The sequence below is a fragment of the Penicillium pulvis genome (genome assembly GCF_028828015.1).
Source record: "Penicillium pulvis strain IBT 33274 chromosome Unknown contig_23_segment0_segment0, whole genome shotgun sequence".
NCBI classification, from domain to species: Eukaryota; Fungi; Ascomycota; class Eurotiomycetes; order Eurotiales; family Aspergillaceae; genus Penicillium; species Penicillium pulvis.
In genome coordinates this window covers 2,314,078-2,331,695 of record NW_026643075.1, presented here as the reverse complement: position 1 = coordinate 2,331,695, position 17,618 = coordinate 2,314,078, and the positions used below count along the sequence as shown (strand labels likewise).

Here is a 17,618-nt window from a genome sequence, read left to right as displayed (position 1 = left end):
TCTTAACCCCTTGTTGGGTAAGTGGTAGCGCTAACAAAAAGACTATCACCAGCTTTGGAGCGTATCCCTGAGGTCCGGACAGAAGCTTTTACGTCTAGAGCCCCCACTCCTAACGGAGTGTGGGGCCGGAAGCTAAGCTTCCAAAAATTGGCCAAGAACATGTGGAGAATCGTGAATGGGTAAAACTCTGCTATGCGTGTTGGGCGCTCTTATGTGCATTCCAATTCTATACTAACCGATTGGCATATATACCGGATAATGTCTGGCAATATTTGATTTCCCTTTCCATTACAGTGATCACCCTTTGCCGCTTTTTGCTCACTGAGTTAAAATGAGCACGCCCCTAAGCACCCACCCAAGCAAAGTGCGGGACTAACTAAGTCAATAGCTCGCGTCAATAAAATACACCACGCTAGCTCTATCTAATTACAGTCGTTCGACTAGTACTATTGACCATTGTCCACTTAAAGGCAAAGTCGGCTTCATCAATTTCATGGTTGGTCCTATTTATTCACGTCCAGCTAGGAGGCAGACACATAGTGGGCCCAAATCTATTAGTTCTGCAATTTTCACTATTATCTCATTACGCAACGCTAATTAGTCATATTGAGTATCGCTCGTTTGGTTTATACTTACTAGGTGTATACTCAATCCTTAAGTTGCTACTTCGCAACCATACTATTGCTAATTGATGTTAGGTAGATTAAAAGAAACGCTAACCGCTTTTGGCTCATCGTGTCCCACATCAGTCCCTCTCATTCGCAATCAATAACATAGCTTCCTACCTCATTGGTTTTGGCTATCAGATCACTTCGGAAGTTTTTGAGACGTCTGTTGCTGTGTCCTTAATTCTTTTTTTTTTGCCATATTCTCGGTCCTTGACTTGAAAGGTTACCAATTCGGGACTAGTGTCACTCTGAGCTACGGAGATAAAGGCTAACCAAATTGGGGGGAGAGGCTCGCTTGTGAAATACGTTAGTCGGAAATGTGTATGGAGGCCGGATATATCAGGCACCAAGAAAAGGAGAGTTGGCTAATGGGGACGCGATTAATCGCCAACTCTCCAAAAAATCGCCAGCCTCCCAGATTATCAAATCGAAACATACATATTCAGTGAAGCGCATTGAAAAAGAGCAGAAGAATGAGGACGCCAAACTCGGCTACATCTGAAAATGTTGAGACATGTGGGATATTCCACAAGCTAACCCCCACCACCCTTCTGCCTAAGAATGCCTAGAAAACAACGCCAACAAAATCATATTGGGTTTAGTATGTCGGATTCGAACTTTTATAAGAAGATTCGACACGCCTTTTCCTGATAGAGAATTGAAAATTTTACTGCAACCAAGAACATGGCATCATTCGATTTCCCCGCGGAGCTACTTGCAATCATCGCATCTCTCTCGGACACGGAAACCCTCAAGGGCCTAAGACTAACAAACCACATGCTATCCGCCTTGGCAACCAGGAATCTGTTCTCCACGCTCTCACTGTACACCGACGATAAAAGCTGTGAGGCTTTCGAGTCAATCGTAGCCCATCCGCAGTTAAAAGAACATGTGCGCAAGATCCGCTTCAATACTGTCGAGGTCGACTCTGTAAGTGAGATGCGAATCTGAGATGGAACAATATTGTCGTACATTCAAAGGTTGCCTAACATGTAGTACATCAGAAGGACGGAGATGACGAAGAACTTGAGCTACCTTTCAAATGGAAGGAGCTCCTACCTATGCTTCCGAAATTTCCGAATCTCGAAAGCGTCGCGCTGCGCTTTGACCAAAACTGCTCGTTTGAGGATGCCTTTGGCCATGCACCCTCCCAGTCAGTTGATGACCGAGAAACCATCATAAAATGGCTGGGTACGGCGCTGGTGTCTTTAAAGCAACCCTTGAAAGAACTGGGGATTCAGAATCAGCATAACATAACACCATTAAGCAAAGATTTCCAGCAAGTACTGAGCAAGCTTAGTTCACTAAGACTGAACGTTATGCATGAGTTTGTACCGGCGTGTCCTGAAAATGAAATCGAGGTTTGTACCTACTTCAGTCTGTTCAAGCTTATGTATAGTTGTTCGTGCTAATCTGGGGAAACATCTGACAGAAAGATGAAGTGCTAGAGTTCCACGCACGTATACTGCCGTCAGTCTGGCTGAAACCCACCATGGGATCACTTCGGAAGCTATCTCTGTACTCCAACCTTTACTGGGGATTCTACCCCAAACTCAGCCTCGAAGGGATCCACTGCCCAAATTTGCAGTCGCTAACTCTGGGCAACTTCTCCTTTTTCGAAGACCAACAACTCGATTGGATTCTATCGCACTCGTCAACACTCCAAGAACTTTACCTTGATGATTGTCCGATTTTATTCCGAGTGAGAATCCTAGATTGCGAGTCCCAGCTTGCCAAATGTCCGCTACCGAAATCCAAAATGAAATTTCAAGCTAGTGAGCGCTGGAGCGATTCCTGGCACTACAATTATTCACGCCGATGGAATGACTATCTTGCCTCATTTGAGACAGGCCTTCCACACCTCCGTCGTTTTGCAATTGGTCACAGTGAAGCATGGAACTCAGGGAATTTGGGGTATGAGATACCTTTTGAGAAAGAGCTGGAACTTGTGCCGGTATTGATGCAAGAACGGTACATGGCGTTTGATGGCGGTATAGGGCCTTCTCAAACTTTTTCATCAAGGTGGACATCAGAGCAGGATGGTTGGCCACATTGCGATGACAAAGATCGCGAGGCTTTGAAGGCATTATATCGGAAGATCAAGCAGCAGGTAAACTGTGGAAAGTTTGAGATGGGACTTTGTGAGGTGGCTGATTTGGTAGAAGTTTCCTATCAATAAATGGGAATCGACGAGCTGGATGAAAGCAAAACAAGCAACATTCCGGATTACTTTATACATGAGCTATGAGCATTAGCCGGCTTTCTGAATAGATTTCTAGCAAATTCGCCTCGCATATTTGAGCTCTATCAATTCTGGAGAGCCTGGATTGGTCGGAAAAATGAGGAGTCCGAGCAATGTATCAATCAGATTTATTGCCGCAAGATTTGAGAGAAGTCGATCCGCGAGGATCACCCGTAGGAAGATAATTCAACCTAATGGCTATTTGGAAATTATACGGATAAACTATTAACTTATATGATACATGTCTACCATACACTAATTTTGCGCAATTTTCCTACAAACGAACAATCGTTGAATGTTTGGTCGAAGTGTCACCACTGGCTATCCTTTTTGCTCACGCTGAACAGCAGCTGAGGTATTTCTGTTTTTGTTTCTATTTGACAATAGTGCTATGTACACTTAGCGACTAGTCCAATGATTGATTCGTGCATTAAGCGATTCATTTATTAGGGGGTTCGTGTACCCAAAGCGTAGGGCGTAGGGCGTAGATATGGTGAAGATACACACTGATGGCTTATTTTTGGCCTGAGTATAGGTAGACTATGTATATTTGTAAGTGAGCTCTCAATGAAATTCACAAATGTAACTTGAACGCTAGCGTTGTTAATCTGATGAAAATGACTTTCCAATCCATTACTCTTTCTCAAATCTTCATGAGTTCTAGAGCGTGAAAAACTGCATGGAGGAAGATATTGCCTTGAAATATGGTGGAATCACGTATGTTTAGTTGTGTTTTCACAGATTTATAGTCTAGGTATGGGGGCAGAGGGCAGGTGAGCGCAGGGTAGCTTCTGATATGTTCCTCGTGCTACAAAATTCCATATACCAAGAAAAGTCAAAAAGGTTTGAAATGTAAAGCTAATTGATATTCAATAGGTCATAACGCAATCTTCGTAAGGTAAATCGATACATGTAGTGACAAAGCACTGTGTTTTATCCACAATAAAAAATTTAAAGACGAGCAGGGCGGCTGGAAGGAGCAGCGTACGCCAAGTCAAAGCGGTCCAGGTTCATAACCTTATCCCAAGCAGCAACAAAGTCGCGCACAAACTGGGAATGACCATCGTGGCTACCGTAAAGCTCAGCAAGAGCACGCAGCTCAGCGTGGTGACCAAAAATAAGATCAACACGAGTAGCGTTCCACTTCTTGGCACCGGACTTGCGGTCGACACCCTCGAAGGTCTCGTTATCAGAGCTAGTAGGCTTCCACTCGGTGTTCATGTCGAGCAGGTTGACGAAGAAGTCGTTGGTGAGCTGGCCAGGACGCTGGGTGAGGACACCGGTGTTGGAGCGGTCCCAGTTACCGTTGAGGACACGCAGACCACCAACGAGGACGGTCAGCTCAGGAGCGGAGAGAGTGAGGAGCTGAGCACGGTCGACGAGCATCTGCTCAGTGCGGACACGGCCAGTCGAGCGGCCGTAGTTACGGAAACCGTCGGCGAAGGGCTCGAGGAAGCCGAAGGAGTCGGTATCGGTCTGCTCCTGGGTGGCGTCTGTGCGGCCGGGGGTGAAGGGAACGGGAATACCGGCGGCCTTCTCCAGAGCGGCGGAACCAGCCAAAACAATGAGGTCGGCCAGCGACACACGCTTGTTGCCCGTCTGGGAGTTGTTGTAGCGGCGCTGGATGTCTTCCAGGACCTTCAAAACCTCTTGCAGCTGGGCGGGGTTGTTGATCTCCCACTTGTTCTGGGGAGAGAGGCGAATGCGGGCACCGTTGGCTCCGCCACGCTTGTCACCGCCACGGAAGGTGGAGGCTGAGGCCCAAGCAGTGGAGATGAACTTGGTGTGGTCGACGCCAGAGTTGAGAATCTCGCGCTTGAGCTCGGCAACGTCCTCGACGTCGATCAGAGGGTGGTTTACAGCAGGAACGGGGTCCTCCCAGAGCAGAGTCTCCTGGGGAACCTCAGGTCCGAGCCAGCGGACACGGGGACCCATGTCACGGTGAAGCAACTTGAACCAAGCGCGGGCAAAGGCATCGGCGAACTGGTCAGGGTTGGCAAGGAAGCGGCGCGAGATCTTCTCGTACTCAGGGTCGAAGCGGAGAGACAGATCAGTGGTAAGCATGTGGGGCTTGAGCTTCTTGTTAGGGTCGAACGCGTGGGGAATGATATCGTCGGCGTTCTTAGCGACCCACTGGTGGGCACCGGCAGGGGACTTGGTGAGCTCCCACTCATACTTGAAGAGGTACTCGAGGAACTGGTTGCTCCACTTGGTAGGAGTCTTAGTCCAGGTAACTTCCAGACCAGAGGTGATGGTATCAGCACCCTTGCCGGAGCCGTGCTTGTTGGACCAGCCAAGACCCTGCTGGTGAATACCGGCAGCCTCAGGCTCATCACCAACGTTGTCGGCAGGAGCAGCTCCGTGGGTCTTACCGAAGGTGTGACCACCAGCAATCAGAGCAACGGTCTCCTCGTCGTTCATGGCCATGCGGCCGAAGGTGATGCGAATATCACGAGCGGCAGCAAGGGGGTCGGGGTTGGCGTCGGGACCCTCAGGGTTGACGTAGATCAAACCCATAACGACAGCAGCCAGGGGGTTCTCGAGATCACGAGTGCGAATGTCACCCTGCTTCTTCTTGTCTGCCTCAGATTCTTCCTTGTAGCGGACGTCGTTGGTGAACCACACGGTCTCACCACCCCAGTAAACCGACTCATCGGCCTCCCAGACATCGGGACGACCACCAGCGAAGCCAAAGGTCTTGAAACCCATGGACTCGAGAGCAACATTACCGGTAAGGAGCAGCAAATCAGCCCAGGAGATCTTGTTGCCGTACTTCTGCTTAATGGGCCACAACAGGCGACGGGCCTTGTCCAGGCTGACGTTGTCGGGCCAGCTGTTAAGTGGGGCAAATCTCTGCTGGCCTTGACCACCACCGCCGCGGCCGTCAAACACTCGGTAAGTACCGGCACTGTGCCACGCCATCCGAATGAACAAACCACCGTAGTGGCCAAAGTCGGCAGGCCAGAAGTCCTGAGAGTCTGTCATAAGGTCATTGAGATCCTTCTTCAGGGCATAGTAGTCTAAGCTCTTGAATGCCTGTGCGTAATCGAAGTCCTTGCCCATTGGGTTGGTGGACTCGGTGTGCTGGCGCAGGACATTGAGCTTGAGGCCCTCGGGCCACCAGTTGTGGTTTCTGGTGCCGCCGCCAGCAACATTGGCGGGCTTATGAACTGGACATTCACCCATGCTTGCGATATGAAACAATGGTTGAAGGTATTATGGGTATCAAGAGAGGGGGATGAAAAAAAAAAGTCAAAAAAGCCGCGGATGGAGGGCACCCCGCACTTCTTAAGAGACGAATAACGGGAAACACATTAGAAGCTCCTCGGGAAGGTGTTTTGTCATCTGGTTGGCGGAGAAGTTCTGGGCCAACGCTGATTCCTAAGCTACGACATTCTATTGGGCCAGACCGCCGGGCTTGTTAATGTCCTCATGTGGGGGTGGACTCGATGCTCATGCGGGGAAGAAAGCTACGAATCAGCGGCGAACCCCGGTTGATTATCTTATTAACCTAGCCACTTTTGTACGACTAAGCATCTAAATCGAGACACTGTACTCCAATTTTCCGTTTGATTCCGAACTCACCTCGACCACATTCCGCTTACACAATCCCTTTGACGTAAACGGTCGGCATGAATATTTCTCCTGATCCAGGCTAGAGCATTATAAATTCTTAAAACTCTTAATTTGACCTCATTTTATTGTAGGTCGTCATGACTACACCCTCCACCATGGTACCGTGGTATTGGCTACAGTGTATTTGGATATATTCTCCTTCGCGGTACTCGCCGATAGTGGCACCACCGATGCATGACGTCATAGGTCAAAAGAGCCTCGGAACAAATTGAGCATAATCTTTGGGCCCTTTTTTTGTTTTCTAGAAAATTCTCCAAGACCTGATCCAACATCTTTCATCTCCTTTTGAACATGGGTGCTAAAATACTACGTGCAATTATTTAGGACATTTCGACAGGATTTTCCGTATATAGCTGACATAATAGGAAGGTGTATCCGAGCTGGAATACTGCCCTGCTTAGGCTAGTGGAGCCTCAACAAAACACGAAGAACTGTTGAATCGGCCACTTGTCTCAAAACAAACATACAAGGGAGATGATGAGGATTTAATATAAGGTATACATCAATAGATACTGTGGTCACCAGTGCCAAATTCAGATGTTCTCGCTTGGGTGCTCTCTTTTGCCAAGCTATCAATAGATTCACCACATCTCTCCCGCTATAGCCCTCAAAGCCCTGAGCAGGTCGTCATCGCCCTCCTGCAACAGCGTTTTCCGGTCACCTGGTAAGTCAAATGGTTTATCGTAGACCTGGCACAGTGTTCCATGAGCTGGAAGTGTGCCGGTTTGGAAATAAGCTCGTACTGCCTTTGCGGTACAAAGGGACGGTGTCGACAGTGATAAGTGCTAGATTTGCGATATTACTATTGCCATTCGGGATAGGAAACGCATCGCTGGACTTACACCTTCTGAGTCTTGTTGAATGAGGCCCGATCCAGGAAATCTCTGACTCATTTTCTTCGCACTATTCCAGAAGTCATGTTAATGCACATGAAGTAGTTTTTATCGATGTTTTGCGTACTTATCAAGGGAAGTGACCGGGTCCAAGGTATTTCCAATGAACAAGATGGGATCTGTATGGACTCCGATCGGCCCTTGGAAGATGGCAATATTCAGTATACGTTGAAGAGCGGAGGTTTATTCTAAGGGTAAAATTGCTTACCAGAGTACACGAATTCAGGTCTGGTTTTCCAAAACAGGCAGAGAAGTCTATTTTGACTCCATCGATCACCAAGGTAGCTACTCTGGTGACGCATCTTCTGCCAATATTCCACAAACTCTTCTTTGGTAGTATTAGTCTGATCAAGACCATCGGTGCAAGATATAGCTCCAACCGCCTCTTCTGCATAATCAGCAGGCTCGGAGAAAAGCGATGATGTTTGCTTTCGATTAGCGATGATATTTCCATCTCCATTGGCCAAATTGTATAGCGCTTGCGCGAGACCCTCAAATTCCTTGAATGGCTCATATAGCGAATCCCGAATTATCTTCTGCACGTCACTATGGGTGACGATCTCTGGTCCATGTGCGGACTGCACGGCTTTGGTCGTATTTTCAGAGTTTGCAATGATATTGTCAAGCTCGGATTGGATGAATCCAGGGCCCTTTTCAGAGAACAAAGGACATTTATCAGGCCCTGCTCGATAGCAATAGATGCTGAATCGCTCCATGATAGCATCTGCATCGTCGATTTCTCCGTCCCAGGTACCTATGCTTTCAGCAATCAAGAGACCGGAGTGATATGGTAGGCACATTTACCAGCATAGTGTCGATCACTATCAATAACGCCATCAAGCACCAGACGGCCCACGAGGTGTGGATACATGCTTGCAAATGTCTCACCTAAGACAGTTCCATATGAGAACCCCCAATACTGTGACTTATTCCAGTCTGGATGGGAATTCCCGCTCTTTTCTCTTCTCCATGTCGCAAGTGCTTCTACAACCGCAGCCATATCCATCGCAACGACCGCAGTATTCATTCGTGTACTAATCCTCTCATCCCCAACTTCGTCGCATGCTTCAGCCAGGGCTTGCTTTCTCGCCCATATACGGCTAAATGCCACATCGGAGCTGCCAAGTAGACCATCCGTGTTAGAAGCTATTTGCCACAATAGTCTCTGCTGGGAGTTGGCAAAGCATGTGAATGATGGGGTAGTGAAGCCGACACCCCTTGGGTCAAAAGCCACAATATCGAAATACTTTGATTCTGAGTTATTGGAGCTGAGCGGAGAATCAATGATTGTTTGGAGGTTGTCGCCATGAAGACGGACAAGGTTAACACCTGAGCCTCCTGGACCACCTGGGGACGCTTTGTTAGCAATCTTCCCCAATTTCATTGCGGCCTTCACGGGCAAAACAGATACCTGGATTGACCAGAACAGAACCGCCGTATCGCGGGTCGCTCACGTCAACCTTTGCGGGCAGTCTAATTAGCGCAACGGCAACTGATGAGTCGGATGCATTGTTCCAATCCATGGGGACAGCAAGGCGGGCGCATTCAAAAGTAGAATAGCAAGGGTGGAAGTGGATATTCGCCGATGGAACAATCTAAAGCAACGGTTTTCAGATCACGCGGCTACTCTCATTATTATGGGGTTTGTCCTACACTATCCCATGTCGAATGGTGCTGAGACTGACTCAGAGACTGTGGCGATACAGATGAGATTGGTAATTGACCTGAGATTGCATCCCATGTATGCAAAATGGAAGGTATCGGGAAATGCATGTTGTGGATTTTGAAAGCGAGAGATACATGAATTCATGTGAAATCGGGGGAAGAGAAGATACCATAGAGCGCTGTGTTTAACTTCGGCTTCGCAGCTTCTTGGTCAAGCTTTACAAGACAGATCCCACGTAATTTACCTACGGACTCCGCAGGGGGTAGCTTACGCAAACATGTCAGGGACCAACCAAGAGCCTTCACGCCAAATATTGCGTGGGCTGGTCTCTATGTGGCTAGGCTACCTAGACCCCTGCAGCGCTGACATGCCCCGCCAAAATGGGGGCCAAATGCAGGTTTTCACTTCTTACCTTGACATAATTGCATCAACAGTGTAGTTGAGCATCCGCACGCTAACATGTATACAGATGGGTCTGGTTCACAAGTGAAATGACTGTCACGCCAGAATTCTTCTTATATGCCAAATGTCGAGCGGGGCATCCCTGCAACGCCCCCGTACTCTATCGATCCCGATATCTGTGGGAGCCGTCAAAGGCCTATGCCAATTTGAAACATTGGCTCGATGTTTGGCAGGCAGAAAGGCTGAGATGTAGCAGGGCTGAAGGCTTGGGGCCATTTCCCTAGTGATTTGGCGGTGACCTTGGAAGTGTTGCGTGTGATGTAAATACTGAGTGCCGATCAGGTCCATAAAAACAAGTGTGTTTCCTTACTTTGTGTATATATCATTGGATCTCATACTTTAAGAACCCACCAGGCAAACACTACGCCCCAGACCTCCTGGCCTTACCGCCCTTTAGTGGGGGCCATAACTTGCAAACATGACCCCGAGATACTGTGAACCGACACCATTTCGAACGCTTTCACCTTCAACAACAAGAGACTATCGTTGAAGTTCATATCAATCAGACCAAGAGAAGAAATGGATCCACAACTGCTCCCACCAGATGAACAGTATACGTCGGACGTCACCTCTGAGAGCCAAGAAACCGGTCTTGAAGGCAACAACAACCCCGGAAAAAGCGATTCACAGAAGCCAGCAGAAGCCGAGGACGACACCGTCTCAGATGATGAAACTAGCCAGTCTGGAAATGACGAAGGGGAACTTTCACAACCTTGCCATGCAACCCCAGGAGGGATGGACGAGAATCCTATGCGTGCAAAAGTCGACTTTTGGGACTTTCAAATACAGTTGATGGTGTTGGAACAACAAAACAAGCGAAGGCTCATGATAGCACGCCATGAACAAGAAAGATTGAGAGGATGTGCGACGCAGCCAGCGCAAGAACAAGCGCTAGAAAAAGCGCAAAAACAAGCACAAGAACAAATGCGCCAAATATTAGAGAGCATGGCAATCACAAATGCAGAATGGACAGGAGGCTCCTCGCCAAATACAGACAGCATAGTCTCACCAGGCCCGAGACAGCCCTCATGTCTGTTGCTGGACCTAGATTCTGCCCCAGAAAGGCATGAGCCAATCCTCCGCTCACGGTTATGATGGATGGGTTAGATGAGTGACCCTCTCATCAGTGGGGAATAGCTATTTGGTCTCTTAGGGAGATTCGACGGTGGTGTCGAGATGTTACAAGGATTTTGTATCAAGCCGATAGAAACATATGTTGTGGATCCTTTTGGAAAGGAGAAGTCTTAGAGGTAATTTCTCGTCACGACCAGGGTCTTTTGATAGTATTACAAGAATCGCATGTTACTTACCGAGGCTAGAAGAACCGACAATTAGAAGCCAGCTTCAAGTTAGATGTAAAGGGACACTCAATCAGAAATGACGAAGTTACAAACCTTGCATTAATGTACAGGTGACTCCTGTTGCACGTTCTGAGTTACGAGGAGAAGTGATTATCCAACTATGATGACGGCCAGAAGCTCACTTCAACCTTGGAAAGCTCTGAGGGATAATTTTGGCAATGTCAACCACTACAATCTCACAAATAGAAGTAATGCCCGGAAAGAGCAACAGCAATCTCCAATTTTAGACCCCAAAGCAAAGCCCTCACTATCTATCCTGTATCTTGGAGATAATATTCATCTTCATTAGACAGTATCAAGGGAATTCTTGGTCTCGGTCAGGCAACGGCTACGCGAATCAATTATACTTTTACGACCATTGTGTATTTGCTGTCCATGTTCACGGGTGTGGTTGCCGATGGCTGGTGGGGGAAATATAGGATGATAAAATGGGCAACTGCGTATGTTATTCAACGTCCTTCAATTCGTTTACGTCTAACATTCAATCTCTGTCTCTGAAAATAGTGTTTATCTGGCTGGCCTAGCAATTATCTTACTTACAACGATTCCTCCAGCTATGAAAGCAGGCGCTGCACCCGCCGGGTATGTCACCGGGCTAGTATTAATTGCGATTGGACTTGGCGGGTGTCAGTCAACCATTGTTCCTTTTATCGGTAGGGCCCTCGCCTATTACTCTCTTGGGGGTCGAGAATGCTCCGAGCTATGTATACTGAGTACATTCTTAGCGGACCAGTATGAAAAATTCAGCCCCCGAACCAAAGTCACGACAAAGGGCCAGCAAGTGGTGATCACCCGAGATAAAACACTTACATACATCTACAGTCTCTACTTCTGGTCAGTTTACGAGCCCCTCCGTGTGCTCGATAACGCTGTATCTCACCTTAGCTACTCCAGGATGGTTAACGTCGGCTCTCTGAGTAGTATTGCCACCACCCTCTTGGAAGAGAAGGTTGGTTTCTGGGCAGCATACATTATAACATTTGCTTGCATGCTGTTGTCAGTCATTTTATTGCATATTGGCGATACTGCATTCGGTAAGTCCTTGCCCTGAATCATAGACACTGATCTAATTGAGTGCTGTATGTAGTGCAAGTTCCGCCCTCAGGAACCATGCTGCCCACTGCCTTCAAAGTAGTGGGCTGTTCGATTAAGAACGGGTTCAAAACTCGAGGCATCATCTCCCGCTTATCAAAGAAGTGTTCATAACCAAACTGTCCCATGGACCGAAAAATTCCACACTGGGATTTGCTCTGGCTTCAAGGCCATAAAAGTCTAGCATGTTCTTCCTTGTATATTATAACATTCATGATTTCACTGGGAAATTGAAGGGGTTGGCTCATACCCCCAACAGCTGTGCCTGGCCAGCCCTGTGGCTCTGCATATTCCAGGCCTCTGCCAACAGGATATCTCAAGCTGCCCAGATGGAAACAATGGGCATCCCGAACGACGCCATGAAAACTAGCAATGCAATGGCCCTCGTCATTCTCGGAATAGCAGTCGAAAAGTGGTTATATCCAGCTTTGGAAAATCGCAAAATCCAGTTCAAGCCAATGGCCCGTATCACTGTTGGACTATTGTTCATGACACTGGGCATTGCATACGGAACCGCTGTGCAGGTGATGATATACCACGCGGGGCCTTGTTATCAGTATCCGACAGAGTGTGGTGCCTCAGAAAACGGACTTCCCAATCACATCAATGTCATGGTTACTCTACCGATGTATATGCTGATCGCCTTAGCGGAGATTTTTGCATTCGTTACGGGGAACGAGTATGCCTATAAGCAAGCTCCGAAGGATATGAAGAGCGTGATGCAGTCCATATATGCGCTTATGACTGCAATTGTTCTGGGAATAGCCCTCTCTCCGTTGTCCCAAAATCCTCTGCTGATCGTGAGCTGGGGTACAGTGACGGGGATCATGTTTGTGGTAACCTGCTTCTTTTGGGTGATCTTTCACAAGCACGACAGGATTTAAATTTTGAAATCTAGCAACATACGAAGTCGCTTGAACATTTCCATTTGTAATAACTTATAACAAATTAATATTATGCATTTCAAAACCAGAAGGTTCTGAACGCCTTAGTCGAACAATATGTCAAAACCATATAAAGCACTTATTCGCCATCTTCCTGTCGAGACTTCGTACTAGAAGAACGAATAAATAGAGCCGAGACCAAACCAGCACATGCGAGATACAGTGCAAATCGGAAGGCTTGGTGAAGCGCGTCCAAATAACAGTCGTCTCCTTCAATACAGGCACTACCATTCACCAAAGAAGCCAGATTGAGCCGGTAGTTGAAAATCGCACTTGCAACAGACAGACCCACTGTGGACCCTGTCGATCGAAAAGCGTATAGGGCAGAGGTGGCCGTCGCATGCTTCTCGTGCGGGACAGCATGAAGTAATGCGAGAATTAACATAGTCAGACCACCACCCATTCCAAATCCTTTGCAGAACAGGTAGACTTCTGGCAGAATCCAATGTGTTTCTCGTGAAATAACAGTGAATCCGGCCGATGCAATAACCAGAAGAAGTGTCATGGTGTACCTGAACACTCCATATCCTCCGGTTACCCGAATAACCAAGCCAACGATGAAAGATCCCAGTCCGGCGCCGATAGAGTCGGGGAGAAGGTAAAGGCCTGTCTCGCTTGTTGAATGTCCCAGCATCTGCAGATATAGCGGAACATAAAAGGTGAGCGCATAAAACGCCATGGACATGAACCAAGCTGTCAAGCACGCTGCAACCACAGTCCGTCGACCGAAAAGTGAGAGGGGAATTATTGGCTCTTTTGCCCACCGATATTCAATGATGATGAATGTCAATAGAAGCATGAGACCAAGAGGAATGGCAACGACAAATAGAGGTGAGCCCTCTTGGATTCCATCGTGATTGAGGCCAAGCAATAGCAGAACCAGAGATGACACCAAAGTCACAGAACCGAGAAAATCAACTCGACCGAGCATCTCCCTAAAGTTCTCTTTGCCATCGGTGTTGTTTGGCACAAATGTCGCAACGCCTAATCCGGCAACGAGTGATACCGGCGCAATACCAATGAACGCCCATCTCCAGCCCGCAGCATCATTTACTGCACCACCGATCACAGCTCCTAGACCCATACCAGAGGTATAGACGACAGCACCAACACCTTGCCAGATACCGCGACGATGAAGAGGAATATTATCGGATGCGATGAAGCTCGCGATGGAAATGCATCCACCACCTCCGATGCCAGTAATAACGCGCGCGGCAATAAGTACTATCTTCGAATGAGAGAAGCCACAGATGAGATTGCCGATGGTGAATAACCCCGACGCGACGCAAAAGGTCACGCGCCGGCCGAAGATATCACTTAGTTTTCCGCTGAGAGGTTGTGTGGCTGTAAGGCCAATTAGGTAACCTGAGCCCAGCCATGATACAAGGGCCAGGGATCCAAATTCATAGGCGATGGTGGCAGATAGTGTTGAGGTGATGGTGCTGTCCGCTGCCGCGAGAAATGTTGCAATCCATGTGGAGACAATCGCGGCGACGACAGCAGGCCTTATTTGTGGGTCTTCTTGGATTGGGACAAGGGGCGACCGGGGCTTACGGCCGGGCGATCCCTGAGGAAGCAGAGGCGATTGCTCAGGTGTTGAAACCATGGTGCTCATGCCATAAATCCTTCACGAGAGTTTGCAGGTGGGCTCAGAGGGAGATTGGGTGCGGAGCGGGAAAAGGGGATTGATTCATGATCTACACAGCTGACTCGTCTTTTTGAATGCAAGGAACCTTGGAATGGAAAGCGATACATCCAGACATATTTTAAACTGGCCAATTGCATCAACATTGTATTCACTCTCTATTCAATTCTTTGCCTTGGTGTCTCACTTCAATGTAGACCAATGGTTGCTTTTCTCAACCGTCCTTCCCTGCAGACGAAAAGTGCCAAGACAGCCGTTCATGACATGCAGGCCCGCACTACCCGCATTTGAACGATGTCAAGGTTGTCTTGGCATTTGTTACGTCAGAAAATATCCTCGAAGGAATGCTGACATGAGTCTAACCATATTGAGTTGGGTCTGTGCCTCCATATGATATCGATGACAGAAAGCTAGCCTGTTGCGGACACAGAATTTGCCAGTGGAGTCGTCCACTGTATACTTCATTACCAGGAAAGAAAGACAAATAGCCATGAAGACTTAATTTAAAAGGATCCATTGTTGCTTGTAAAACTAACAATCGGTTACTACACTTTCCACGTTTTATATTTCATTTCACGCAATATGTCCGCAAAACAAATTCTTCGCTCCGAGGCCATTCTCGAAAAGTATGGCAAAGCAATTGCTGGAAAGACAAGTATTCACAGCCTCAGCCCTTGCACCTTATTGTTCTCATCCTGAACTGATCAAAACAAGTCTTGATCACTGGCATCTCCGATATATCCATTGCCGGAGAACTGGCAATCCAGCTCTCCACCGCCAACCCCAAACTCCTTATCCTGAGTGCTCGAGCCGAATCAAAGGTAACTTCCGTGATCGAAAAGATCAAAGAAACCAAGCCCAATGTCATGACTCGATTCTTCAACATGGATCTTAACTATCTGAGTGGAATTCGCGAAGCCGTTGAACATGATCTTGCGGATATTAATCAGATCGACCATGTGATCTGCGCAGCTGGAGTGATGGCTTGTCCCTACACAACGACAAAAGATGGGGTTGAGATGCAGTTTGGCGTCAACTACCTAGCCAACTTCTTGCTAGTCAAGCTTCTTCTTCCTAAGGTTCAAGCTGCAGGCCCATCGTCTTCTATCATCAGTGTGGCGAGTGCTGCTGCTCGACAAGGTAAGGTAGATTTTGATGATATCGGCTTTAGTGTAAGTTGATCCATATGAAGAGACATATTGGTATTTGATCTGACGATCCTTGAAGAACGGAGAAACCTACGAGCCAATCGCTGCATATTGCCAGTCCAAAGTTGCACGGGTCATGTTCGCCAAGAAACTCAGTGAGAACTTGAAGGGCCAAGGGATCCGAGTCTATAGTATTGACCCTGGCTGTAAGTGAAATGTCTCTTTTGATTGTCAAGTGTGTAAGGCTCATTATCATAGCCGTTACCACCGGACTCCAACGTCATGTGGATGCAGAAATGGCAGCAGCTATTGAGAAATTGAGGAAAGGCGGATGTATGTGACTTGCAACTCGCGAATCCACTTGATTCTAATTGCTTCCAGATTTCGTCGACTTCGATGGAAATCAATGGCAATCTCAGCCGCGTACCACTCGCTCTGAGGGTGCAGCAACCATCATCACGGGCATGATCGATCCCACAATCACAGGTTAGTTCGCCATTTTATGTCTTGTGAGATGAATCACTAACGATAAATTTCATGATACAAGATCACAATGGAGCTTATTTGAGCCAAAACGCTCTTGCGGACGATGAGCTGCATAGCCATATCCTCGACGAGAAGAACTGGGCCCGACTTTGGGAACTAAGCGAGAAATTGATCCAAGGTCAATGATATCGCAAAGATCAGTTGTGAGAATGAGAAGAGAAGAGAAGGGTATATCCATATTAGTTTAGTATTCAATATACTTCTCCTTGCACAGTTACATCATTCCTGAACTTCCTCAGAATGCACAAATCCGACCGGTTGTCCAATATGTAACGGCTTCTCGCCCCGAATCCTCCTCCAATGATTCGTAGTCTTTATAATCTCCGGACACTCCTTCAACAACCAAGCCCACTTCCTAAAAACACCCTCCGAAATCTCATAAGCAGTCGGATCCCACGGCTCACCCCAGGAAATCAGCCCAATCCCATTTGAAGCTCCAATCTGGCCGTGAAGATCACCACAGAAATCATCTTCGTCATATCTATCCAAATTCTTCAACAATACGTCTCGGAAAGATTTCATGGGCATAAGATCTATCCAGGGATGATGAAGAATTTCTATTTGGGTAGACGTTGGCTGTAAACTTGGTGGGAGCTGCATGGTCATTGGTCCGGGGATGTTGAATGTGGAGACAATATCTTCACCCAGTATTTCTAGCGTTAGACCCATAAATGTTGCATTGATCAACATGGCGTTCACGATATTCAGGTTGGTGACTGGGGCGAGAAGGGTAAGTTGGTGCAGCTGGTTGGCTGCTGCAGAAGCGACCCTTTGTTCTAGTTGTGCAATAAGGTAGTTTTTTCGGGCATTCCAGTCTGCAATAGTGGCGCTGGTCTGTGGATTTGATTGACACGATTTATGTGTGGGCTTTTTTGGTGGTATTGAAGATATAATCATATGGTCGGTTTTGACCAGTTCTGCTTCTGCATGAGCTTTGGCTTCTTCGGTATAGATTATCCATCGTTTTTGTTTGTTACTGTGCTTTCCGGCCTTGAGAGCTCTTCTCTCCCCTGTATTCAATGTTAGAGTGGAATTTCGGTAGACGTGGCAAAATGGAGATGTCACATACGGCTGGCCCGCTGGTTGAGGCGGTTCTGGAGTCGTCGCTTTGCCGCGGCATCTGTCGTTGGCGGAGCCTTCGGCATATCTATTGTGGATATTGATTGATCTGATGTGGTGTCCATTACGTGCAGTGTCTGGTAATGTTGAACGTAGACTGTGGAGGCTGAGCCTGCGTTAAAATAGAATTTCGGAATTAAGGTAAACGCCGCCGCCGTGAACCATGAAGGCAGGTGGGTCCCATTCGAAAAGGGGT

General features: G+C 47.6%; 7 protein-coding genes across 7 annotated transcripts; 3 read left to right on the top strand and 4 right to left on the bottom strand.

Moving 5' to 3' along the window:
* Positions 1-1,352: 1,352 nt before the first annotated feature.
* On the top strand, positions 1,353-2,847 carry N7503_005133 (uncharacterized protein; the record flags this gene model as incomplete). The annotated part of the gene is made up of 3 exons (XM_057064680.1): positions 1,353-1,598; positions 1,673-2,029; positions 2,101-2,847. The coding sequence occupies 3 exons, from the start codon at positions 1,353-1,355 to the stop codon at positions 2,845-2,847; spliced, it is 1,350 nt and encodes a 449-aa protein (XP_056922423.1).
* A 1,014-nt stretch (positions 2,848-3,861) lies between these two features.
* cat2 (bifunctional catalase-peroxidase Cat2) lies at positions 3,862-6,096 on the bottom strand (the record flags this gene model as incomplete). The annotated part of the gene is made up of 1 exon (XM_057064679.1): positions 3,862-6,096. The coding sequence occupies one exon, from the start codon at positions 6,094-6,096 to the stop codon at positions 3,862-3,864; it is 2,235 nt and encodes a 744-aa protein (XP_056922422.1).
* Positions 6,097-7,127: 1,031 nt separating this feature from the next.
* Positions 7,128-9,034, bottom strand: N7503_005131 (alpha/beta hydrolase; the record flags this gene model as incomplete). Its single annotated transcript, XM_057064678.1, has 6 exons — positions 7,128-7,331; positions 7,389-7,449; positions 7,507-7,579; positions 7,648-8,193; positions 8,238-8,786; positions 8,851-9,034. Coding segments are annotated over 6 exons (1,617 nt in total), but the record flags the coding sequence as incomplete, so codon positions are not given.
* A 1,052-nt stretch (positions 9,035-10,086) lies between these two features.
* N7503_005130 (oligopeptide transporter) lies at positions 10,087-12,904 on the top strand (the record flags this gene model as incomplete). The annotated part of the gene is made up of 5 exons (XM_057064677.1): positions 10,087-10,429; positions 11,218-11,368; positions 11,433-11,581; positions 11,654-11,962; positions 12,294-12,904. The coding sequence occupies 5 exons, from the start codon at positions 10,087-10,089 to the stop codon at positions 12,902-12,904; spliced, it is 1,563 nt and encodes a 520-aa protein (XP_056922420.1).
* Positions 12,905-13,043: 139 nt separating this feature from the next.
* Positions 13,044-14,570, bottom strand: N7503_005129 (Major facilitator superfamily domain general substrate transporter; the record flags this gene model as incomplete). Its single annotated transcript, XM_057064676.1, has 1 exon — positions 13,044-14,570. One exon carries the CDS (start codon positions 14,568-14,570, stop codon positions 13,044-13,046), a length of 1,527 nt encoding a protein of 508 aa, XP_056922419.1.
* Positions 14,571-15,191: 621 nt separating this feature from the next.
* On the top strand, positions 15,192-16,429 carry N7503_005128 (uncharacterized protein; the record flags this gene model as incomplete). The annotated part of the gene is made up of 6 exons (XM_057064675.1): positions 15,192-15,264; positions 15,324-15,781; positions 15,837-15,963; positions 16,016-16,090; positions 16,139-16,243; positions 16,305-16,429. The coding sequence occupies 6 exons, from the start codon at positions 15,192-15,194 to the stop codon at positions 16,427-16,429; spliced, it is 963 nt and encodes a 320-aa protein (XP_056922418.1).
* A 93-nt stretch (positions 16,430-16,522) lies between these two features.
* N7503_005127 (bZIP transcription factor) lies at positions 16,523-17,487 on the bottom strand (the record flags this gene model as incomplete). The annotated part of the gene is made up of 2 exons (XM_057064674.1): positions 16,523-17,313; positions 17,373-17,487. The coding sequence occupies 2 exons, from the start codon at positions 17,485-17,487 to the stop codon at positions 16,523-16,525; spliced, it is 906 nt and encodes a 301-aa protein (XP_056922417.1).
* Positions 17,488-17,618: the final 131 nt, after the last annotated feature.